Raw genomic sequence first — 25670 nt, 5'->3', positions numbered from 1 at the left:
ATGTAAGAGCTCAATGGGACCTCAAAGATCAGCTTGTAAGTCTCTCCTTTTGCAAATGAAAGGACTAAGATCAAAGTAGGAGATGACCACTTCCTCTAGTCAGTGATTAAGCCAGCCACCAATGTGATATTGCCACAGTTCTCTGGAAATGAAGATAATATTGGCATGAGAACAAATAAAAGATGGGACTTGGGAGCAAGCACTACACTGTGGGTGCCCAGGAAAATAAATATTTTCTACAAGATAGCTAGTTCTTTTGCTGTTAAAAGGAGGTAAGATGGCATTGACTAGAATTTTTGCTCAGGAGTCCTGAATACAGTACAAAGAGGAAACATTGAACAGAAGATAGAAGAAGGCAAATATTTGACTATTTAATATAAGGAAAAAGTTACTAGAAAGTTGAATGAGTTGTCTTGGGAGATTGTGAGTTCTTAGTCATTGGAGGCATCCAAACAGAGTTTGTAAAGTCACAAGAAAAGGATGTATTAGAAGTTTGCTGATTTATTTTGCTAGGAGCTCTTTCTTTGAATGAAAGTCTACATGGCAGCCTAACCCAGAATATAAAATAGGTAAATGCAGCTCCTTTGAAAGCCCCAAGAAGCAATCTAATCTGGAATTAAACATCCCCAACACTTTCTGAGGCCTCTTTTTGCTCTCTATTCTTCTAACCTGAGGTAACCCAAGAGGATTTGGGAGTCGGGTGCTTAGAGTAACTGAACCAGGCTGGTTACAATGGGTCAATTAGAATGGTATAGGGCCTGGCAGTGACAGACATAGAGGCCTTTTTTAAAACAGACTTGTTGGTCAAACAGTGAAGCTATTAGGTACAACTAAGCCAACCTTAAAACTGGAAATGTCCCATTTGAAACATCTTCCCAAATGAAGGTTATGGAAACAGCTGTTTTCTATTGGGATTTTGCTGACTATGCTCAAAGGATGTCATTGATTATTTTGTTCATCATTTGTTCATCTAGCAAATGTTTATTGAGCACCAAGTCTACATGAAGTGATGTTCTAGGCTCTGAGGTTACAATGGGAAGTAAGAAAGATGTGATCCGAAACTCAGAGGGTTTCCATTATAAGTTGTCAAGACAGGCAGTTAAATAAGCAATTTCATAAGACTGTGGTTAAATATACATTGTATATTGGGTGCATATGGCAGAACCACCTAACTGAGAAATACAGGAGGTCAAGGAAGGCCATCTAGAAGAAGAAAATTCTAAACTAAGACCCAAAAGATGAGTGGGAAGAATAACAGAGGGAAGATTATTTCATTCAGGTAGAATAACATATAAAGTCTGGGGGTAAGAGAAAGCACAAAGTACCTTGTAAAATTGACAAACTGACAGAACCCTAGCATGGGTGAAGCATAGAGTATGAGGTGAGGAAGGGAAAACAGTGAGCTAGGAAGATTAGGAGGAGCCAGATCAAAAAAGACCGTATAGGTCAGGTTATAAAGTTTGACCTTTATTCTAGAGAAAATGAGAAGTCATTAATTTTTATCAATATAATAGTTATAAGTTTCTTATGCACAGAAATACAAAACAGAAACAAAAGTCAGTTTATGTGCACTTTCTAGATAATCTTTAAAAAAACTCACTGACTCAATGGACATGAGTTTGAGCAAGCTCTGGGAGTTGGTGATGGACAGGGAAGTCTGGCATGCTGCAGTCCATGGAGCTGCAGAGTTGGACACGACTGAGTGACTGAACTGAACTATTTAAAAAAAAAAATAATGCATGAAGTTTGAAAATTCAAACAGTTCAAAATAAAAAATGAAAGTCACACTATTCCCCAACTATGGCACTCTCTCTAGTTGAAACCACCATTAAAAATATCTTTGTGATGATATCCAAAAGAAAAACTCCTTATTCTCACATATAAGTATATACATAGCAGTATGTGTGTGTGAATGAAGCAAACACAAAATACTCATTCTTCCGTACCTTACCTTCTACTTAATGATATATCTTGAAGATATTTCTGTACAAACACACATGAGGAATATTTCACCAGTTTTTGTTTGTTTAATTAATTAATTAATTTTGATTGGAGGATAACTATAATATTGTGTGAGGATGGGATGATTTCAGAGAATAATATTTCACCAGTTTGAACGTTATCCTTACCCAAGAACCCTGTTAATTTCTGTATTTTTCTAACTTCAATCAATAAGGAAAACTCTGCTAGAGGATTTTAAGGGGGAAATACACATTTGTGCTTTAGACAAAATAGCTTTGGCTTTTGTTTGAAAAGCAGATTTTGGGAAGAAATAATGAAGACAAAAAGAACAAGGTGAAGTGGTATCAATCAGGCTGTTTCTGAGATTTTCCTATAGCTGTTGTGGGATCTAGCATGCTAAGGTCTGAATTATTTTAGTTCTGAGATTGGTTCAAGATGGAAGAGTAAAAGGACATGTGCTAAGCTCCTCCTGTGAGGGCACAAAACTCACAATTACCTGAAATCACAACTAACTGCTGAACAATCATTGACAAGAAGACACTGGAACCCACCAAAAAAGGTACCCTGTATACAAATACAAAGGAGAAGCCCCAGTGAGATGATAGGAGGGACACAATCATGATAAAATCAAATCCCGTACTTATCAGGTGTGTGACCCACAAATTGTAGAACAATAATATCACAGAAGTTCTTCTACTGTTGTGAAGGTTATGAGCCCCATGTCAGGCATCCCAGCCTGGGGATCTGGCAAAAGGACTAAAACCCCCAGGGAATCTGAAAGCCAGTGGGATTTATTTGGAAACTTCCACAGGACAAGGGGAAACAGAGACTCCTCTCTTAGAAGGCACACATAAAATCTGTTGTGCACCAAGCCCTAGAGGAAAGGAGCAGTGACCACACAGGAGACTTAACTAGACCTACCTGCTAGTGTTGGAAGGTCTCCTGCAGAAGTTGGGGTTGTCAGTCACTCACCACAGGGACAAGGACACTGGCAGCAGCAGTTCTAGGAAGTACCCATTGATATGAGCACTCCTGGAGTTCATCATCAGCCCTTCCACAGATCCTGTAGACCCCAGGGCTGGGTCACTTCAGGCCAAACAACTAATAGGGAACTCATCAATGAATTTGGTAAAGTTGCAGGTTACAAAATTAATACACAGAAATATGTTTCATTTCTATATGCTATCAATGAAAGATCAGAGAGAGAAATTCAAGAAACAATCCCATTTACCATCACATAAAAAAGAATAAAATATCTAGGAATATACCCACTTAAGGAGACAAAAGACCTGTACTTCAAAAGCTACAAGACACTGATGAAAGAAATCATTAACCCAAGTAGATGGAAAGATACACCATGTTTGTGGATTGAAAGAATCAATATTGTCAAAATGACTATACTATCAAAGGCAATCTACAGATTCTATCAAATTATCATGATATTATTCACAGAACTAAAACAAAAATTTCTTAAAATTTGTATTGAGATACAAAGGACCCTGAATAGCCAAAGCAATCTTAAGAAAAGAAAACAGAGCTGGAGGAATCAGGTTCCCTGACTTCATACTATATTACAAAGCTACAGTCATCAAAAAAGTATGACACTGGCAATAAAATGAAAATATAGATCAATGGAACAGGAGAGAAAGCTCAGAAATAACCATACACACATATATGGCTAATGAATCTACAACAAAGAAGGTTAGACTACACAATGATGAAAAGATGATTTCTTCAACAAATGCTGTTGGGAAAACTGGGCAGCTACATGTAAAAAATCAGTTAGATCACTCTTTAGCATCATGCACAAAAATAAGCTTAACTTGGATTAAAGACCTAAATGTGACACTAGACACTAGAAAACTCCTAGAGGGAAACATAGGCAGAACCTTCTCAGACATAAATTGCAGCAATATACTTTTTGATCTGTCTCCCAGAATAATGTAAATAAAAACAAATAAATAAATGATGCCTACTTAAACTGAAAAGCATTTGCAAGGCAAAGAAAACAAAAACAAAATGAAAAGATAACCCACAGATTGGTAGAAAATATCTGCAAATGTTGTGACCAACAAGGGAATAATCCCCCAAATTTGCAAGCAACACAAGAGGCTTAACATCATCAAAATAAAAAACCCAATAAGAAAATGGGCAGAAGACTTGAGTAAACATTTATCCAAATAAGACATACAGATGACCAAGAAGCACATGAAAGGTCATTCAATATTGCTAGTTATTCAGTTCAGTTCAGCTCAGTTCAGTCACTCAGTCGTGTCCGACTCTCCGCGACCCCATGAATCACAGCACGCCAGGCCACCCTGTCCATCACCAACTCCCGGAGTTCACTCAAACTCATGTCCACAGAGTCGGTGATGCCATCCAGCCATCTCATTCTCCGTCGTCCCCTTCTCCTCCCGCCCTCAAACTTTCCCAGCATCAGAGTCTTTTCCAGTGAGTCAACTCGTCGCATGAGGTGGCCAAGTATTGCAGTTTCAGCTTTAGCATCAGTCCCTCCAATGAACATCCAGGATTGATCTCCTTTAGAATGGACTGGTTGGATATCTTTGCAGTATAAGGGACTCTCAAGAGTCTTCTCCAACACCACAGTTCAAAAGCATCGATTCTTCGGCGATCAGCTTTCTTCACAGTCCGACTCTCACATCCACACATGACCATAGGAAAAACCATAGCCTTGACTAGACAGACCTTGGTTGGCAAAGTAATGTCTCTGCTTTTTAATATACTATCAAGGTTGGTCATAACTTTCCTTCCAAGGAGCAAGCGTCTTTTAATTTCATGGCTGCAATCAGCATCTGCAGTGATTTTGGAGCCCAAAAAAATAAAGTCTGACACTGTTTCCACTGTTTTTCCATCTATTTCCCATGAAGTGATGGGACCAGATGCCATGATCTTTGTTTTCTGAATGTTGCTAGTTATTAGAGAACAGCAAATCAAAACTACAATGAGATAAATCACCTCACATAGGGCAAAATGGCTATCATAAAAACATCCACAAACAATAAATGTTGCAGAGGGTATTGAGAGAAGGGAACCCTCCTATACTGTTTGTGGGAATGTAAATTGGTACAACCACTATGGAGAACAGGATAGAGGTGCCTTAAAAAACTGAAAATAGAGTTACCACATGACTCTTCAACCCCTCTACTGGGCACATACTGGAGAAAAACATGGTCTGAAAGGATACATGCAACCGAATTCCATGGCAACTCTGTTTAAAGTAGTCAAGAAATGGAAGTAACCTAAATGCCCATTGACAGAGGGATGCACAAATATGTGGTACATATACACAATGGAATATTACTCAGCCATTAAAAAGAATGAAATAATACTATTTGCAGCAACATGGATGGACCTAGACATTGCCACGCTGAGTGAAAGAAGTCAGACAGGGAAAGAGAAATATTGTATGATAAAGACATAGACAAATGGACTTATTTATAAAACAGAAACAGTCTCAGAGAATGAACTTATAGTTGCCATGCAAAGAAAAATGGGAGGAAGGCATAGTTAGGGAGTTTAGGGTGGATATGTACACATTGCTATATTTAAAATGGATAATGAACAAGGACCTACCATATAGCACATGGAACTCTGCTCACTGTTATGTGGTAGCCTGGATGGGAGGGGAGTTGTGGGGAGAGTGGATACATGTATATGTATGATGAAGTCCCTTTGCTGTTCATCCAAAACTGTCACAGCATTGTTCATTGCCTCTACTCCAATACAAAGCAAAGTTAAAAAAAGAAAACAAAATAGAAACAGACTCATGGTCAGAAAACACACATATGGTTACCAAGGGGGAAATGAGGTTGGGGAATAAATTAAGATTATGGGATTAACAGATACATGAGTGAGTGAGTGAAGTCACTCAGTCGTGTCCAACTCTTTGCGACCCCATGGACTGTAGCCTACCAGGCTCCTCGGTCCATGGGATTTTCCAGGCAAGAATACTGAAGTGGGTTGCCATTTCCTTCTCTAGGGGATCGTCCTGTCCCAGGGATCAAACCTGGGTCTCCTGCATTGTAGGCAGACACTTTACCATCTGGGCTACCAGGGAAGCCCCAGATACATAGTAGAACATATAAAATAGATAAATTACTATATATCATGGGGAATGATATTCACTATTTTTTAATAACCTATATGCTATATTCCCATATAAAATAAAAATATTTTCTTAAAAAAGAACAATGTGAAGATTATTACACTGATCCACTTAGATGAGTATGGCTCAGATGAAGGGTATGGAAGTTGAGATGGAGAAGAGTGGGTGAATTCAAAAGATGCTTAAGATATAAATGTGTCAACATTTGTCACTGAAACGGATATGGATAGTGAGAGTGATTTTTCATTCCCATCCCAAAGAAAGACAAGGAAAAAGAATGTTCAAACTACCCCACAATTGCACTCATCTCACATGCTAGCAAAGTAATGAGCAAAATTCTCTAAGCTAGGCTTCAACAGAAATTCCAGATGTTCAAGCTGGATTCCAGAAAAATATCTACTTCTGCTTCATTGACTACAATAGAACCTTTGACTGTGTGGATCATGACAAACTATGGAAATTTCTTCAAAAGATGGGAATACCAGACCACCTTGTTTGCCTCCTGAGAAATCTGTATTCTTGTCAAGAAACAACAGATAGAGCTGGAGGTGGAAGAGCGGACTGGTTCCAAATTGGGAAAGGAGTACATCAAGGATGTATATTGTCATTCTCCTTATTTAATGTACATGCAGCATACTTAATATGAAATGCTGGACTGGATGAAGCACAAGCTGGAATCAAGATTTCCAGGAGAAATACTAATACCCTCAAATATTGCCACCCTTATGACAGTAAGTGAAAATGAAATAAAGTGAAAGAGAAGACTGAAAAAGCTGGCTTAAAACTCACCATTCAAAAGATCATGGCCTCTGGTCCCATCACTTCATGGAAAATAGATGGGGAAAGAATGAAAACAGTTTCTTTTCTTGGGCTCAGAAATCACTGTAGATGGTGACTGCAGCCACGAAATTAAAAGACCTTTGGTTCTTAGAAGAAAAGCTATGACAAACCTAGACAGCATATTAAAAAACAGAGACATCACTTTGCTGACAGAAGTCTGTCTAGTCAAAGCTATGGTTTTTCCAGTAGTCATGTATGGATGTGAGAGGTGGACCATAAAGAAAGGTGAGAACCAAGGAATTGATGCTTTTGAACTGTCGTGTTGGAGGAGACTAATGAGAGTCCCTTGGATTGCAAAAGATCAAACGAGTCAATCCTAAAGGAAATCACTTCTGAATATTCATTGGAGGGACTGAGGTTGAAGCTGAAGCTCCAATACTTTGGCCACCTGATGTGAAGAACTGACTCATTGGAAAAGACCCTGATGTTGGGAAAGATTGAAGGCAGAAGGAGAAGGAGACGACAGAGGATCTGATGATTGGATGGCATCACTGGCTTGATGGACATGAGTTTGAGCAAGATCTGGGAGTTGATGATGGACAGGGAACTCTGGTGTGCTGCAGTCCATGGGGTCACAAAAAGTCGGACACAACTGAGCTACTTAATTGAACTGAAGTTTTTATTTCAGTCCTCATAACACCCTGCTTATTTAACTTATATGCAGAGTACATCATGAGGAACGCTGGGCTGGAAGAAGCACAAGCTGGAATCAGGATTGCTGGGAGAAATATCAATAACCTCAGATATGCAGATGACACCACCCTTATGGCAGAAAGTGAAGAGGAACTCAAAAGCCTCCTGATGAAAGTGAAAGAGGAGAGTGAAAAGGTTGGCTTGAAGCTCAACATTCAGAAAACTAAGATCATGGCATCTGGTCCCATTAATTCATGGGAAATAGATGGGGAAACAGTGGAAACAGTGTCAGACTTTATTTTTTTGGGCTCCAAAATCACTGCGGATGCTGATTGCAGCCATGAAATTAAAAGATGCTTACTCCTTGGAAGGAAAGTTATGACCAATCTAGATAGCATATTTAAAAGCAGAGACATTACTTTGCCAACCAAGGTCTGTCTAGTCAAGGCTATGGTTTTTCCTGTGGTCATGTATGGATGTGAGAGTTGGACTGTGAAGAAAGCTGATTGCCGAAGAATTGATGTTTTTGAACTGTGGTGTTGGAGAAGACTCTTGAGAGTCCCTTGGACTGCAAGGAGATCCAACAAGTCCATTCTAAAGGATATCAATCCTGGGTGTTCATTGGAAGGACTGATGCTAAAGCTGAAACTGCAATACTTGGCCACCTCATGCAACGAGTTGACTCACTGGAAAAGACTATGATGCTGGGAGGGATTGGGGGCAGGAGGAGAAGGGGACGACAGAGGATGAGATGGCTGGATGGCATCACCAACTCAATGGAGGTGAGTTTGAGTGAACTCCGGGAGTTGGTGATGGACAGGGTGGCCTGGCGTGCTGTGATTCATGGGGTCTCAAAGAGTCGGACACGACTGAGTGACTGAACTGAACTGAACTGAACAACCCTTTGAAATAGATGCCATTATCTCCATTTTGAAAACACAAAAGTGAAGTTTAGAAGACTTAGCTGAGTTTTCCAAGGTTACAGAATCAGGAAGTGTCAGAATTGGAATTTAAATCTAGTTTTTACACTCTTAATAATGTTTTCATATGGTAAATGTGTATATTGCAGGGGTTTCAAACTGTAACTTATTGGCCAAATTTGGTCTGTTGCTTATTTTTGTAAATTAGCTTCTATTGGTATATAGATATACCCAATGTACTATAATGGCCTATTTTAATTATTATGAGAGAAAGTGACTATATATTTTGCACATAAATTATATACAAAAGAGTTTTACTGAAATAATAGTTTACCAATTCCTGGTCTATAGGTATCAACTTAAATCTTTTTAAGGTGATCCTTGAGGGAAAGCACTAAAAATATGCTCAGGATTTGCATACGTTGGTACTGGGTGCCCTTCCAGTGAACTGCTGAATGCATAATATAGGCTCAGAAATCTTACCTAGCTGGCTTCCTGCAGCATTCACTGTGTTGACTCAAGCATATCTATAAAATCTGTTTATTGTTATCTTTTGTGAGTCAGAACACAGGCCTTATCCCTACCCCTCCCTCTCATAAATGCCTTAAAGCTTGGACTTGGATCCCAACTTAATGGGTTTGATCTCCACCTCCCCACCTCCAGTTTCAAGGTCCACATTTGTGCTAAGTGGGGGAAGAGGCAGATAGTCCTAGGGCCTGCTGTTACCTGATCCAGCTTCCCTTGATCATTTCTAAAGGAGCTGAATAAATGGTGGTTCCTCCCTTTTCCCTACTGTTGCTTCTACTTGGCCTAGCCTGAGATGCAGTCTGTAGGGGCAGCTCCTAAGTGTACAGGCACTTTTTAAGCACCTCCAGTGTTTTATGACCCAGACTTTGCCCCACTGCTTCAGTCTTTGAAACTCCTCCTCCCTGGACCCTGCTCCAGATACTTTAAATTTGAGTGAGAAAAAAAATAATGTGTCAAGACTGCCTGGGGAACAGCACCTGCTTCTAGCCAAGATCACCTCATCACAAGTAAGGATACTAGATGGTGGAACTGCCATCATACCTGTTTCCTTTCTATAGCTGATTCTAATGGGTAGATGTAGTCCTTCCCAAAGAGACATGGAGTTCTCCACAAATTACTCTGCACCCACTCTTTTCTTACACTTTGAATGTTTAAAACCTCTTTTTCTTCTACTCTTAATACCAAGAGTGTGGTTTCTTCACGGAATCCTAGATATGCAAATTTATAGTGTTGAGAGGGTCTATATCTAGTTTAAGGCTCTCAATATACAAATGGAAGGACTTAGGCCCAAAGAAAATAAAGTTCTGTACCAAGGCCACATAGCTGATTACTTCAAAAGCAAGCCAGGGAAGGAACCTGGGTCAGTTGACTCAGGCTAGTGATTTTTCACTACCCCTTCTTTCTAGCAAGAACAAAGATGGCCTTTGCTTTTAAACAAATTCAGACTCCAGTTTCATTCAGAGATTTTGGGACCCATTTTGATATTTTTAGTTCCATTTTTAAAAATTTAATATTTCCAATTCTTCTGGGTCTTCTTAGGTTTTAGGATGCTGATCTATGTTAATCCAAGCTATCCACTAGCTGCCTCCGGTCTCCACAATGAAAAATATGAGTAATATGACTCTGGGAGTTCACTCAAGGAGCTGCTAAAAATAGCAGTGGCAGAGTTAATGTACATTAAAAAAAAATCTAGCAGTGACTGGTGCCAGCAAGCACTCAATAATTATGAAGTCACTTCCCTCGTTGCAAAAGGGTTTTCTGGGTTTCTCCATTAAGTAGCAGAGTGTGGTAGTGTGGTGACTAAGAGACTAGATAGACCTACTACAATTCCCCCCTCTTATTAACGGTGTGACTTTGAACGATTACTTTCCCTCTCAGAGTCTGCTTTTCTTCAGTTGTAAAATATGAATTAGCATATTTGTTTCACAGAATAATTGTGAAACTTAAATGAGAATGTTATGTAAAGTAGTTAACATAGGGAGTAGCATGTAGAAAGCTCTTTGTTCTATTACCAGTTTTATTTTTCTCCATTACCAAGCAACCATGGTCTCAGAATAATAGTAGGGCTGATAACTGTGCTTCACAACAAGAGAAAGTGTTGGGGATGGGGGCTCTTCTCACATCTCATAAACTTTGCAGTGGGCCCTATTTCTTAAAGAAGGGTATTGGTATCTTTCTGTGAGTTTTCACTAGCTTCACTGACAGAGTATTTCCTCCTCCGTCTATGCAAATAGTAATCAGCAAGCTGAGATAACAGAAGTGAAACCTATCCTCTTGTAATTCCTCCGGAGATCCTAACCGGGATTTGGAAAACACCCGGATATGGTTAAAGAACCATACCGGGTTTTGTACCAAACCAGTTCCGGAACAAGACATTCCAGTAGATTAGTTTCTGGAAAAGAGGGCAACCAGAACTGCCCCAGCCTCCATTCACTCCTCCCCAGTAACACCAGCCAATTGGAGCCCTGGACTTTGTTTATGAGAAAGGCCTTGTAACCCAGGATACTAACTGAGCAGCGCTGGGAGACTCATGCTGAGGTCTGCAGTTTAGCCTCAGTAGACCGCTGACATGAATATGGAAGGGTTTTCTCCAGCAAAGGTAAGCTTCTCCAGCCCCTTTCTAAACCCTACCTCCTTTTCTTTGAAACAAAAACAAAACTTTTATTCAGCTTGGTTTAGAGAAATCCTGGGCCCACAGGGAGAGAAAGTCAGTGGCTGAGAAGAAGGAAGCATGGCTGAATGTGCAGGAAAGTTAAAATGTAAAATATGCTCTTTTTGTTCCTCTCATCAAAATGGCCAAGGACATACTGGCTCAGCTGTTTCAGAGATGATCCTGGAATTGTAGAGAGTAGTTAATTTTCCTGTTAAAATAGTATGCTCATTTCTTGGTCTCAGTTTATGGGGTTTATTGAGGTGATGGAACACTTAAAAACAACTACTTACTTTCATACTTTGAGATCCAGATTGGCACAGAGCAAGGCAATAAATGATAGCTGAACTAAGTTATCAGCTTAAAATCTAAATTGTTTCTCACACTTAGTGCCTAAGTAGAAGAAATGTTTTAGAAAATATGAATTCAAATTCTGGCCTTGCCAGTAACTGGCTACTTGGCTTTAAGCAAACCCCTTTATCTCTCTGATCTCCATTTTCTCTATGCCATGTCAAGGGGTTGAAAAAGTATAATTTCTAGAAGTTTTTATGGATGTATGAATCCATTAATGCATTCAGACTTTTACTAATCATTTATTGTATTCTAAGCCCTTTGAAAGGGGCTCATACATCCATTATTTTGTTTGATCCTCAAAACAATCTTGTGAAATATAATCCACAATTTTGGATGAGAAAACTGAGACAAAATAGATGAAGTTGACTTGTTGAAAGGTACATAGCTATTATAGGCAAGAAAGAATTTCAACCCAGGTCTTATAGTTTCATATCAGTATACTTTCTATTATACCACAACTAGGGTATGAGGAAATAAAGAAATGCCCCTAATATAAATGCACATATGTAGTGAAATCATATTGTCCCAGGAAAAGCACCATGATGATATACATGATTGTCAGGCTAAAGGACCTTAAGTTCTAGTACTAGCTCTTAGTACTTCAAATGAGTCTCTCCCTCTGGGCCTCAATTTCCCCACTTCTGACATAGTAGAATACAATGATAATGATTAAAAATATTATAAATTGTACTTGTGCTATATGGAATCTTTTGAGGCTCTCAACACTCTCTTGATTTTCCCTTCTAGTAAAAAAAGCCCCATACTGCCTAAAGGTGAGAAAATCCCTTACTTTGAGTCACAAGGTGAAGAAAAAGCCACAAAAACATTAAGAAAGTGGAAGACCAAAAGGTCAATCTTGATAGAGGGTTCTATTAGTAAGACTGCTGAAATTGGAGACAAAACCTCAAGGATAGCTCAGCATTTTTGTGTTCAGTTGAGTGATACTTTGTCCAGGATAAGCTTGTCCAGGCCAGTCTACTCCAACTCAGAGAGAAAAAAACATTATCACATTAAAGGAACAACTTGAAAATTCTAGGAAAAACAGTGATGCAAATTGTGGATAAAGGGGACCAGGCCCAGGTAACATTGGGATGACAGGAAAGTAAGGTTTGTCTAGCCTCAGTGTGTATTAACTAAATTATGTCTAATTCAAAGTATCCCAGCAATTCTTTCTCTTTCACCTCCCCTTCCTTTTAGCACCTCTTCCTTCTGTCCTCCTTTTTTACTTTCCTCCAGGATTCTTCCTCATATTATTTCATTTTCCCTTTCCCCTCTTACCTTTCTTTTTTATTTTTTCTCCTCAGTCTGACCTTTCTATAAGATCTCCTCCTGTGTGCTCAGCTGATAAAAAATAGCCCTCCCCAAATAAATAATTTATGTAGGTCTTCTAAATCCTTCATCTCAGTTGATTTTCATAGCAAACTAATCAGGAGGCCAAACCAGAGATTATCTCCATTTAAGAGATGAGAAAACTCAGGTTCAAGAAACTAAGTGACTTGTTCCATGTTATACAACTAGTAAATGATAATTCCAGAATTAGAATCTTTTTTTTCTGAGTCTAGAGTCTTTCAATTTTACTATGAAATATCCAAACGATTCTAAAAGAATGTTATGTGTTCTCCCTTTCTTTTGTTTTATAATAATAAACCTAATTTAAAAACAACAATAGTAATAGCAACAACAAATGCATCTTTGAGAATAAAATAGGAAGTTAGTGACTAGAAGAAATGAGAAATTATAGTTATCAGATACCTACTAAGTCCCTACGCTATTTCTTTCAAACACATTTGAAAACAGTACTCAAACCTGAGTTTATCTGGTTCAAAAGTTCTGTTTCTTTTCATTATATCATTTTGCTTCCAAAGAAACTAATCTCAGCCATATACATGTACCTGTATGCTTACAATGTGCTACTGTATATAAGAACTTATGAATGTGTTTGTGTTATGGATATCCATAAAATGTTAAAGCTTTGTGAGCCTGGCAATTTTCATTTCTAAACCTATTTCTTTATCTGTAATAATCATAGCCACTAATGCCTTTCAGTCTTTTACTGGTACACTTAAATATTTATTTGTGTTCTATTCACTTACAGATCTTATTTCATTTAATCCTCACAACTACCCTGAGAAGTAATAAATAATATTAATTCCATTTCAAAGATGAAAGCACAAGGACCAGAGAAGTGAAACAGTTTATCAAGTCTCACAGCTAGCAAAAGTGAAGCCAGGGTTTGTTTAGGTAGTCTGATTCCAAAGCCTGTGTCCTCAATGTAAAATATATCTGCAGGGCTCCCATCAAATTATCTTTCAACAGATACACAAAGACTTCTAAGATACTACATCCACTCTCAAGGAATTTATAGTCCAAGCTGGTAAATGAAGACAGTTCATGAGGCAGCTTATGAGACAAAAGTAATAATACAAAATCTGACTTCATGCAATTTTATGCTATTTAGAGTAAGTAGTTCTTCAGAGGATAGTGATATGAAGAGGTTACAGGGGGCCTTCTGGAGCAGATATGATTTAAGTTAGCCCTTAGAGTTGAAATATACGATGTGTGGGAGACGGTAAAGATAAATTAACAAACTCTCGTCAGAAGGGAGAAGGGAGAGGAAGGAAACCAACAGTTATAGTTTGTTATATTCTAAACACTAATTGTCCTGGGACCTTTTCATGTAAGCTTTCTTTTTTTTTAAATTTATTTATTTTAATTGGAGGCTAATCACTTTACATTATTGTATTGGTTTTGCCTTCTCCAAAGCTTATAGTATTAGATATATATATATTAGATATAAATAAGAACATAGGTTCAGAGTGCTTAAGTATTACCCAAGTCTACATAATTGGTCAGCAGGAAAGCCAGGTTTTAGAATCCAAGGCAGTGTGCTTAGTCACTTCAGTCATGTCCGACTCCCTGCAACCCCATGGACCATGGCCCGCCAGGCTCCTCTCTCCTCTGTCTATGGGATTCTCCAGGCAAGGCAGGTTCTTCCCCATATCAAGGGCTTCTTCCAAATGTCATATGAAAACTGTGGGTTACACACTTGGGCCACTGCTTTGTGTGGAAGAGTTTGAGAATTTTTAGAGAGGTCCATAGTTCTATTTATCAATCAGGGTAAATATTTGGGCATTTCCTACCCACATGTGAGTCTGTGCATAATTTTTACTTTCTGTTTTCAATTAAAGTACCTAATATCATGTGGTTAGATTGAGGATTGAGTGAAATAATTTATGTAAAAACTGAGCATCATGTTTACTGTATAGTAATTTCTCCATGAATGATAGTTACCATCATTATTATCATCATCATCATGAATGATACTTATTAGATGTATCTTTGCCTATATAAATATATATGTCTCTCTCTGGAAGTGATCATAACTACATATGATTGCTTATTTCAGAGTATATGGAGTATTCTCAGATATGACAATAGCTATAAACACATACAAGCATACCTTGGAGATATTACAGGTTCAGTTCCAGACTTCTACAGTAAAGTTCATGTTGTAATAAATCTTCACATTTTTAAAATTTTCTAGTGCATATAAAATTATGTTTATGCTATACTGTAGTCAATTAAGTGTATAATAGCATTATGTCTTTTAAAATGTACGTATATCAATTTTAAAATATTATTGCTAAAAAGTGCTAAACATCACCTGACAATGCAGAACTTCCACAAACCTTCAGTTTGTAAAAAACATAATGTCTCTGAAGTGAATTAAAGTGAAGCATAATAAAGCAAGATATGTCTGCAAACGTTCTCTGTGAATGTGCAAATATATTTTGTGAAAGAAAAGCAGTATAGCATGGTAATTAACATGAAACTAATATAATATTGTCAATCGCTTATACTTCAGAAAAAGAAAAACATAAACACTGAACCCATACTCCGTTTACCACACAAGCCAACTCTGCTGATTGTTAACTATGGGAACTTTGACAAATTACCTCATATCTCTGTTTTATAGTTCCTCCTTCTAATAATATGGGGACAATAAAGATATTTGCTTCATAATACTGCTGTGAGGATTGAACGATTTAATCTGTAAAACATTTTGAACAATGTCTGACATATACACACATTATAAATATTGACTGTTATTGTTTTTAATTGAAGTATAATTGATTTTCAATATTGTGTTAATTTCTGGTATATACCAAAGTTATTCAGAAATATATATATTCTTTTCCAGATTTTTTCCATTATAGGTTATTATTATTATCATTATGACAGTGACTAAGGCTCTATGTGACACTGTGAAATGAATGTTGATGCAAGTATGTGCATCTCTACTTTTAGATAAGACTGCATGTGTCTATGTATATGCAAGTGTATGTATATTTATGTATATGTTATGTTGTTTGTGTTCCTTGGATTGATTATAGCTGTGTATGGTATGACTGAGTGCTACATATCAGCCCCAAGAAGTCTAACTGCCTTGTTGATGTATCAAAATGAAAGACTAGAGGTTTAGTTCTAACTCTGAGTCAAGATTGAACACATGAAATGGATTTGTGCATTGCAAAAAACCAGCACAGAACATTTCTTCTGATAAATGTGCTAAGTTCACAGCTCAGTGTATTTTCATAGACTGAACACATCCATGTAATCAATAGTTAAACTGAGAAAAAGAACATTACCTAAAAGCCTTCCTTTTCTTCCCTACCAGCCAGTGAACCCTACCTCAAGGGCAAACATTTTCCTAGCTTCTAACAGCATAGATTAGCTTTGCCTATTTTGTACTTTACATAAATGAAATCATACAATATGTACTTTTGTGTCTGGTTTCTTTCTGCAATATTATATTTGTGAGAGGCATCTATGTTTTCATGCACAGTGTTAGTTTGCTTATTACTATTGCTATATAGCATTTCATTATATAAATAAAATACAATTTACTCATCCATTATAGTGTCATGGGCATGTTGGCTGTTTCCAGTTTACATCTATGAACACTATAGCAAATGTTTTTTGCTGAATTCTCATTTGTTTTTAAACACAGTTTATAGGGGATGGAAAATGACAATGCTGAAAATAGAGACACAGGGAGAATTAGTGACTTCACTTGGGTAGAGTGAGTAACAGTGACTCAATTAGGCTACTGATGCTTGTTTCCTAATTTGAGGGCCAGAGTATCCTCTTCTTTCTACACTGCTGAAGAAAATGAACTCATATTTCTCTACTGAAGAAAGTGATACCACAAAAAAGTCAGTACAAGTAACTTTTTCATTTTACCCTCCAACGTCCAATGTGTAGAGATCCTTGAACACTTGTTGAAAGGAATCAGGTAAGGCAGGGATTCTAGGCTAGTCAGTTTTTATGTTCTCAGTCACTCAGTCTAGTTATTGCCTCTTTACTTTTCCAGACACGTTCAAAGTCCCTTTGTTCTCTTTCTTCCTTACCAGAAGTTATTCATTTGCCTGTTTCCCAGAGTAACGTGGGCCATGGAATCAGGCCATCTCCTCTGGGCTCTGCTGTTCATGCAACCTCTGTGGCCCCAACTGACTGATGGGACTACTAGAGTCTACTACCTGGGGATCCAGGATGTGCGGTGGAACTATGCTCCTAAGGGAAGGAATATCATCACGAACCAGCCTCTGGAAAGTGACATGTAGGTTTAATCTCTTATGGAATTAGAGATGGAGTTAGGGAGGGGCACCCTTGAAGTCAGTAGGTAGCTCTTGAGGACCTTTTCTCAGGGTGTGGTTGCAGTCAGCTCCAGATCTCTCTGTGCCATAATCCCAGTGGTACATTTCCTGAGAAACAACTAATTGACTCAGGAGCCAGCATCTCATATGGAGTCTGCTTTTCCATGCTGAGATGCCTCAGCATTTTTAGGGTCTTAAAGGTCATTCCGTATTGCCTTGATTCTAAGGTGATATCCACAATGCTGTTTTAATAATAGGTGTTTAGCTTTTAAACAGGAAAGAAACATGAAATATATACAGTGTTTGTAAGATGTGTGTGGTGTATGTATGCTTCAGATAGTTCAATGGAACCATACTGATTTAAGATATGTGAAAAAATAAGATCAGCCTTAGAATCAAGGAAAGAACAGTAATAGCTATCACTTATAGAACACTTTGTGACAGGCACCATATTAGAAATTTATATATTTCATCTCACCTAATTCTTATAGAAACTAGGAAGTGAATATGAATATTCTCATCTTATAGATGAGAAAACTGAGGCTCAGGGAAATCAAATGACTTCCCCAAGTCCAACAGTAAATGGAAAAGTTAATGTGGATACAAAGTTGGTACTCCTCTCACCATTCAGCCTCTCACAGATCTTACAGGAATAAACTTTCTTGATCTTAGAGCTCTGCACACATTCCACAAATATCAGCTGAAAAAAATTAATGTGTTAAAAAATCTTTTGTGATCATGAATCATGTTGTCTCTCCAAAGCATCAGAGTTTTCCAAAGTTGACTGTAACATCTCAGAGTTCTCTAGGAAGAATTAGAGTAAGAAAAAGTCATCCGTTTTTTTTTTTTTTATAAACCATCTTTCTAATTATCTAGTTTTGGAGTCACAGAATCTGTATTAAAAGTATCCTTGAGGGATAACTTTTTATCCCCCATTTGCAATAAGTTGAAGTAATAGATAACATTGTTTTGTTTTGTTTTTTTACTATTTTCCAAGTATTTTTCTAAACTATGTATTTTAATTACTTTAGTCACCAGTAAGAGCTGGTACCATGATTGCCTCCATCTTACAGATGGAGAAATTATACTCAGAGAAGTTAAGTAAACTGTTAAAAGTCCTACATATTTGGAAATGGCATTGCTTGCATGCTAAGTCACTTCAGTAGTGTCTGACTCTTTGTGATCCTATGGACTGTAGCCTACCAGGCTCCTCTGTTCTTGGGGATTCTCCAGGCAAGAATATGGGAGTGGGTTGCATGCCCTTCTCCAGGGGAAATGGCAACATTGGCATTTAATTGAAACTTCTTGGCTCCAGAATTTATGATCTTAACCATTATGCTGTAAGGTTTCCCATATATAGCAGGACAACACTAAGTCAAGCCAACTGGATAGGAAGTTGAGCACTTAAAAAGGGTCAGTTCATAATTGGTTGCCTCCCCACTACTATATATTAGGCTTTAGTGAGTCAATCTGCCTATTGTATAAGTTGTGTGCATGAGTGGTAAGTTGCTTCAGTCACGTCTGACTCTTTGTGACCCTATGGATTGTAATCTGCCAGGCCCCTCTGTCCATGGGATTCTCCAGGCAAGAATACTGGAGTGTGTTGCCATGCTCTCTTAAAGGGGATCTTCTCAACCCTGGATCAAACCCGCATCTCTTATGTCTCCTGTATTGGCAGGCAGGTTCTTTACCACTATCCCACCTGAGGAGCCCATTTTGTAGATTAAAAGTGCATATCAGCAAATTCATACTTCTCATTGTCTAAAAATCCAGTCCTAGCCTAAGGCTTTCATATTTTGATCAGTACAATCCCATTTCTTGCCCTAAACAAAAATGGTCACTTTTTGGTCAGCTTCCTCTAGAAGAAAGGCAAAAATGTGAATCTCTCTTTCCTTCCTTACCAGAATAGCTGCTAGCTTCTTGAAGTCTGACAAGAACCGAATAGGGAACAGCTACAAGAAGACCATCTACAAGGAATACAAGGATGGCTCATACTTAGATGAAATGGTTAAGCCAGCCTGGTTGGGCTTCCTGGGGCCAGTGTTGAGGGCTGAGGTGGGAGATGTCATCCTTATCCACTTGAAGAATTTTGCCACTCGTCCCTATACCATCCATCCCCATGGTGTTTTCTATGAAAAGGACTCAGAAGGTAAAATATCCCATCCTTTCTTTCTCCTACCTGCAACAAACATCCCTTTTTCTTTACTGTATTCTGAGAGAGAGAGAAGCTGGGAATGAAGATAGTCTTTTTTGAAATGAGGTGGCAGTTACTCTCCCCAGAGAAAATATGGGTACCATTATCAGCTCTGCTATTCATACACTGTGTAACTTTGGGCAAGTCACTGCCCCTCTCTAAACCACAATTGTTCATTAAAAATGTAGAGATTTACCTTTTTATCACAAAAAAATTGCTTGAATGGAATTCCCATAAAATATTTGACTGTTTTGGAAATATAGGATTGTTCTGTGAATTTTCTTAAGAGAAAGATGGTTACTCATCCGTAGCTCCCACTATCCCAGGCCCAACGGTTTATAATACTGACACACCAGTGAGTGAGGGATAGAGAAGTCAGAAGGTCCTAACTTGATTGTTAACTCCCTGTATCACCTTGGGCAAGTTATTTTCCCTCTGTTTTCTCTTTCATAAGTAGACCAGCTGATAACTGAGCTGCCTTCAGACTGAAATTCTGTGGTTGTCTGCTTTTTGTTTTCCAAAGTGAGTGCTCAGAGGAAGGGAATTTTATTCTCTCTTGCCTCCATGTCATTGGCTTTGCATTGGAGCATTATTAGGTTAAGCTGAATAGTACTTTCAACGGCCTTATCTCCTTCCTTAAGGGCTGCTACCTTTTTAACCTGCTGTTGATTTGAAGTCTAGGGTTCTTGACTAGATATTACCTGAATCTGGCCTTCCTCAGGTTGTGAGGAATACTGTGCTGAACTTTAGAACTCTACCTTCCACAAAACTGAAACTAAATATCTCATATGTCAACACTCTCCTGATTTCTTTATCTGCTAGGTCTCTCTCACCCTGGGACTGAGCATGTGCAATTTCATTTTTTAGGTTCCTTGTATCCAGATGGTTCCTCTGGTTGGCTGAAAGCTGATGATTCTGTACCCCCAGGAGGCAGCCACATCTACAACTGGACCATTCCAGAAGGCCATGCACCCACTGATGCTGACCCAGCATGCCTCACCTGGGTCTACCATTCTCATGTGGATGCTCCACGAGATATTGCTACTGGTCTCATTGGACCCCTTATAACCTGTAAAAGAGGTATAAGCCTCAAGTGTGAGCTGAAGATACAATTTGGGATATCTAGAGGGAACCATGATATAATTGAATCACCTACATATTGAACAACAGCCTGGAGAGCATTAATTTAACACCCCCATTTATTAGCAGAAGTAAACTTTACCAGACTCCCTTTTCACTATTTTTTTCTATTTAATTATTAAAAAAATATTTTTAAAAATACTTTGCTACTTTTTGTCTTATTTCATTAAAAAAACCTCAAATTAGTAATGATGAAAATCAAGTTACATAAGAATAAATGTGTATTAACAGTTTTTTTGGATAGGATTGAAAATGTAGCCATCAGAATTTGGGAAGGATTGTAAGTTTGGCTGGAAATGTGGTATCTTTAAGGTATAATCAGTCCTGAAGACCTATGTGTTGTGGTCAGATTAAGGCCCTGAGTTGAAGACATAGGCAGGGATGTGGAAGGGAATTATTCTAGATTCTAGGTACTTCACCTTCAAGTCCTAGGCTCTACTGAATTGGTGACTTTAAGGAATTTGGAAATAGAAATTAGCAGCAGAAGGTTCTATCTACTTTTTTGTTGCTGATGGACTCTTAAGGCTCTACTCTTTCTATTCTTACTTGTGAGCACCCCTTACAGCTTACTGTTGCTAATGAAAGAAGGTTCTTAAAGGCTATTTTCTTACTTTCAATAGGAACCCTGAATGGGAGCTTCCCTCCTCGGCGGCAGGATGTGGACAATGATTTCTTCCTCCTTTTTAGTGTGATAGATGAGAACCTTAGCTGGCATATCGATGAGAACATTGCCACTTACTGCTCAGACCCTGCCTCAGTGGACAAAGAAGATGAGGACTTTCAGGAGAGCAATAGGATGCACGGTGAGCTGGGAGTAATTGACCACATTTAACAGTGAACACTGATTGAGGTTCTCCCCTGGGCCTAGTATTTGGTGAATATTTTCACATACCTGGTTCTTTTTAATCCTCACGAGGACCATGGGTAGTAGGTGGCTTTTCCCTGTTTCACTCATGAGTAAACCAAGGCTCTAGTATTACACAGAAAATAAATGGCACAGCTAAATTTCCAACTCTAATCTCTCTGACCACATAGACTATGCTCTTGCCATTAGGTACCTTGCCTTCTAACGTGGAACAGCCCAGGGTTGTTGATTCCAAAGTCTATGCTTAGTCACTGGCTAGGGTTGCCCAATGATATAACTAGTTAACATTTCTTTGTTCTAAAAAGGATGCAAACTGGAAAAATTACAGGTTGTGTAGAGAAAAGAAATGAGTTCCCATAAGGGTATTCAGTTCAGTTCAGTCGCTCAGTCATGTCCGACTCTTTGTTACCCCATGAATCGCAGCATGCCAGTCCTCCTTGTCCATCACCAACTCCCGGAGTCTACCCAAACCCATGTCCATTGAGTTGGTGATGCCATCCAACCATCTCATCCTCTGTCATCCCCTTCTCCTCCTGCCCTCAATCTTTCCCAGCATCAGGGTCTTTTCAAATGACTCAGCTCTTCGCATCAGGTGGCCAAAGTATTAGAGTTTCAGATTCAACATCAGTCCTTCCAATGAACACCTAGGACTGATCTCCTTTAGGATGGACTGGTTAGATCTCCTTGCAGTCCAAGGGACTCTCGAGAGTCTTCTCCAACACCACAACCATCTTAATTAAATTTAAAACAAACAAAAGGCACAGAAATCCTAAGGCATGGACAGAAAATGGATTTTAGAAATGAAAAGAAGTTGATTTTGCTTTTGTTTAATTATAGGAGTGATTTACATAGTGACAGAAGTAGGCTCAAAACCAGAGTCCCAAAGGGAAGTGAAAACTCAAGGGGAATATGTGAAAGATGGTTTGGACAGTTCAAATTTCTCTTGAGTTTTATACCAATTGCTTGTAATGACAATTAGTTAGTTAACTTGACAATTTCCCTGTGGAAATTTCAGAAGGAAAATGGCCTAGAAGGAAATAAGGTTTATAAAATAAAGCTCCATTTCTTAGAAAGCTTCCTCAGATTGCTGGGTTCGAATCCTGGCTCTACCACTTAACACCTCTGTGGTCTTGGGAGAGAAGTATTAACAACTTTACCTCTCTGAGCCTAGAAATCCACATTTTTTTCCCATACCAGTGAATTCTGCCTATTTCCCAGGACTGTGAGATTTATATGAGATAATGCATATGGTCAGCACAGTGTACTCTTCGAAACCTCACCTAAGTTTTGTCAGATGGTAAGGCTTCTCTCATTGGGCTATCATTTCCTAACTCTGATATTTTCTTTGTGTTTTATTTTGCAGCAATAAATGGCTTTGTATTTGGAAACTTGCCAGATCTAAGTATGTGTACACAGAAACGTGTGGCCTGGCACTTGTTTGGCATGGGCAATGAGGTAGATGTCCACACAGTTTTCTTCCATGGACAGATGCTGACCATCCGAGGTCATAGAACTGATGTGGCTCATATCTTTCCAGCCACTTTTGTGAGTGCTGAGATGGTGCCCCAGGAACCTGGCACCTGGTTAATCAGCTGCCAAGTGAATAGTCATTTGCAAGGTAAGATCCAACATCTCCGATCCTTTAGATATAGGAGGTAGGTGTCACTGATGGTTATCAGGAGCCTGGGTTTCTGATCTGGAGCCATAAGATTGGTCTTTCAGGTGAGATAACTAGATGTAAATGACAAAACATTAGAATTCTGTGATTCCAGGTTCCTTCCTGGCTCAGTCATTAAATTGCAGGTTGATCTTGGGCATGCTCTCTGGGTTTTATCTTCCCCATCTCTAACATAAGATGGTATAGGAATGGAAGAGTGAACCTTTGATAAGTCATGTCATAATTTTTGAGTCTATGTTTCCTCATCTGAGGATTGCAATAATAATTCCCACCTTATAAAGTTGTAAAGAATTTTCAGAGAGATAATGGGATTTTGAAGCTTAGAGATGGGGGAATGATGAGATCAAGACTGGATACAAGAAAAGAAAATGAGCACTCAAATGTGCAGTTGGAAGACAGGCACTTAAATCTTAATTCTACCTCTGACTAGCTATGTAATCTTGGGCAAGTTATGTAACCTCTCTGATCCTTAGAAAGAAAACTTCATTTGCAAAAGGAGACATTAAGTCTGTTTCACAGGCTAGTTATGAGGACTGAATGAAATAACTAAAATATGTAAATCACCCAGTAAAGGATCTGGCAGATAGTACACATTCAATAAAAATGAATATCCTTATCTTCTCTTTCTTCATGGCTCAGATTTCTGATTTCAAATTTCAGATCTCCTTGGGATGTTGTGAGACTCAAATGAGATAATGTACCTGAATGACCTCTATACACAGCCAAGCAAATATAACACAGTATCATCCATTATGCTTCAATCTAACAACTCCACATTTGGAAACACTACTTAGAATCTACACTTTCCTGACAGTCCCAAGTGTGAAGCTTCATCTTCATATGTAGATGTTCCTTTACTTTGGAAGCTTCCCATTTTACAAATAACACTCTTCTTTTTAAAATTTGATGCTCCCATGGGCCTAGTGTAGTATATTTCTCTGTTCTCCCCATTTACAAATCAGAGGTTAAGCTCAGAGCTAGGAAGTGACTTGCCTAAATTCCTATAGATAGTAATAACGCTTGGACTTGGAATTCAGGTATTTTGACTTCAAGTTCTGTGATGTTGCTACAGTGTAAGCATTTTGCAGAGGCTAGAATAAAGGTCTGATAAATGAGTTAGTAGTGGTGAGCATGTGGGTGATACCTGAATTCCCACTTGCACTCCCTGTCTCCCAGTCAGGCTCTTTAGGAATGAGAGAAAGTAGCTCATTTGGAGGGAGGGGTAAAGAGCCTAGCGAAGGGTGAAAGCAGGAAACAATTGTAAAAGGAGGAAGATGAGTCATCTGGGTAAAAGATATATTGAGTAGAATGGAGCCAGCCCTGATGTTTTTCCTCCAGATGGCATGCAAGCACTCTACAAGGTCAAGTCTTGCTCCATGGCACCTCCCGTGAACTTACTCACAGGCAAAGTCCGGCAGTACTTCATTGAGGCCCACGAGATTCAATGGGACTATGGCCCTATGGGGCATGATGGGAGCACAGGAAAGAATTTGAGGGAGCCAGGCAGGTAAGAAGTAATGTGTTTCCTCTCTCTACTCCTTAGTCAACCCACAAACACCTATTACTCCCTCTCAGAAATCTCTCACGTCACTTGGGGATCACAATCATTGTCTGGAGTTAATGGCACAACTATTAATCAAATTCTCCTGACCCTGCAGGAGTGCCTGCTCTTGGAGAGTTATAAAGCTTTTTGGATGGTCATGTCATATTCCCAGCCAAGGGCCCAAGCAGAAAAGAAGGCCAAGATGGGGTCATGTCATTTAAAATGACATTTCTCCAATTTTAATTTACCAATTATTTATCATGTTGCTCCTTTCTTTCTTTACCATGGTCTGAAGGACACATTTAAGCTGAAGTGTAAAATGTACTCTGAAAGGTAAAAGAAGTGGAGAAGAAACATGCCTTATGGTCATTCTATGTCCCTCCTTTTTGAGGAATTTCTCCAAATTTTCATGCTTCATCCATGACTCAGATATGGGCAAGATAGAGTAGAAGGTTGGTGCCCTAATCAGTTGCTGGGCCTTAAGTTACACTGACTCACTGGGCTATCAGTGATTCCACGTCTTTTTAAAAGATGCACTTGATAGATGACTAAGAGAGTTTGTGGAAAATACTATACAACACCAAATCATGTTTATTCTCCAGTAGGAAATAACAGAATCAATCTGCAGAACATATAGGAAAGTAGGCACTTGGGTGTCAGCATGGCTTCTAAGAATCTACAATTAGTCTTTCTAAGTTACTGCACTTTCATTTTTAAATGAAAAATATTAAGGGGAGAAAGGATTTAGAGTACTTGAGGATGATTAAGGACAGATGTAAGACTATGTAACTCTGGATAATAGAACTGATCCAAGCATCTAGAACTTACAAGCAAGAAGATTTCAGCCTACTATAAAGAACTCCAATCATAAAACTATCCAACAGTAAGAGGAATTATTTTCTCTGAAAATGAGTTCCCTGATCTTGGAAAGGCTGAAGCAGAAGCTATGTATCATTAATTTGTGTTTTGCCAGAGGAGATACCTTCACTAGATGGGAGTTAACCTAGATGATCTCTGAGGACCTTCCTAAACTTGATAAGAACAAGTGTGCAAAGGGGGTCTATTTGATATATGGCTAGAT

General features: G+C 38.6%; 1 protein-coding gene across 4 annotated transcripts in view; it reads left to right on the top strand.

The window, feature by feature from the left end:
* Positions 1-10909: 10909 nt before the first annotated feature.
* HEPH (hephaestin) overlaps positions 10910-25670 on the top strand; it is a 124749-nt gene continuing 109988 nt past the window's right edge. For all 4 annotated transcript variants that reach the window (XM_055438574.2, XM_055438573.2, XM_055438571.2 and 1 more), the window contains exons 1-7: positions 10910-11107; positions 16927-17132; positions 19074-19318; positions 20231-20443; positions 21124-21306; positions 22732-22986; positions 24385-24553. In XM_055438574.2, coding sequence (XP_055294549.1) covers positions 11078-11107; positions 16927-17132; positions 19074-19318; positions 20231-20443; positions 21124-21306; positions 22732-22986; positions 24385-24553 — 1301 coding nt within the window. In that variant the 5' untranslated portion in view covers positions 10910-11077. The remainder of the gene's footprint in view (positions 11108-16926; positions 17133-19073; positions 19319-20230; positions 20444-21123; positions 21307-22731; positions 22987-24384; positions 24554-25670) is intronic.

This window comes from Moschus berezovskii, chromosome X (assembly GCF_049115385.1).
Source record: "Moschus berezovskii isolate FMDL1 chromosome X, NW_MosBer_1.0, whole genome shotgun sequence".
NCBI lineage: Eukaryota > Metazoa > Chordata > Mammalia > Artiodactyla > Moschidae > Moschus > Moschus berezovskii.
The sequence above is the reverse complement of the archived record's forward strand: the minus strand, read 5'-3'. Positions and strand labels throughout refer to the sequence as shown.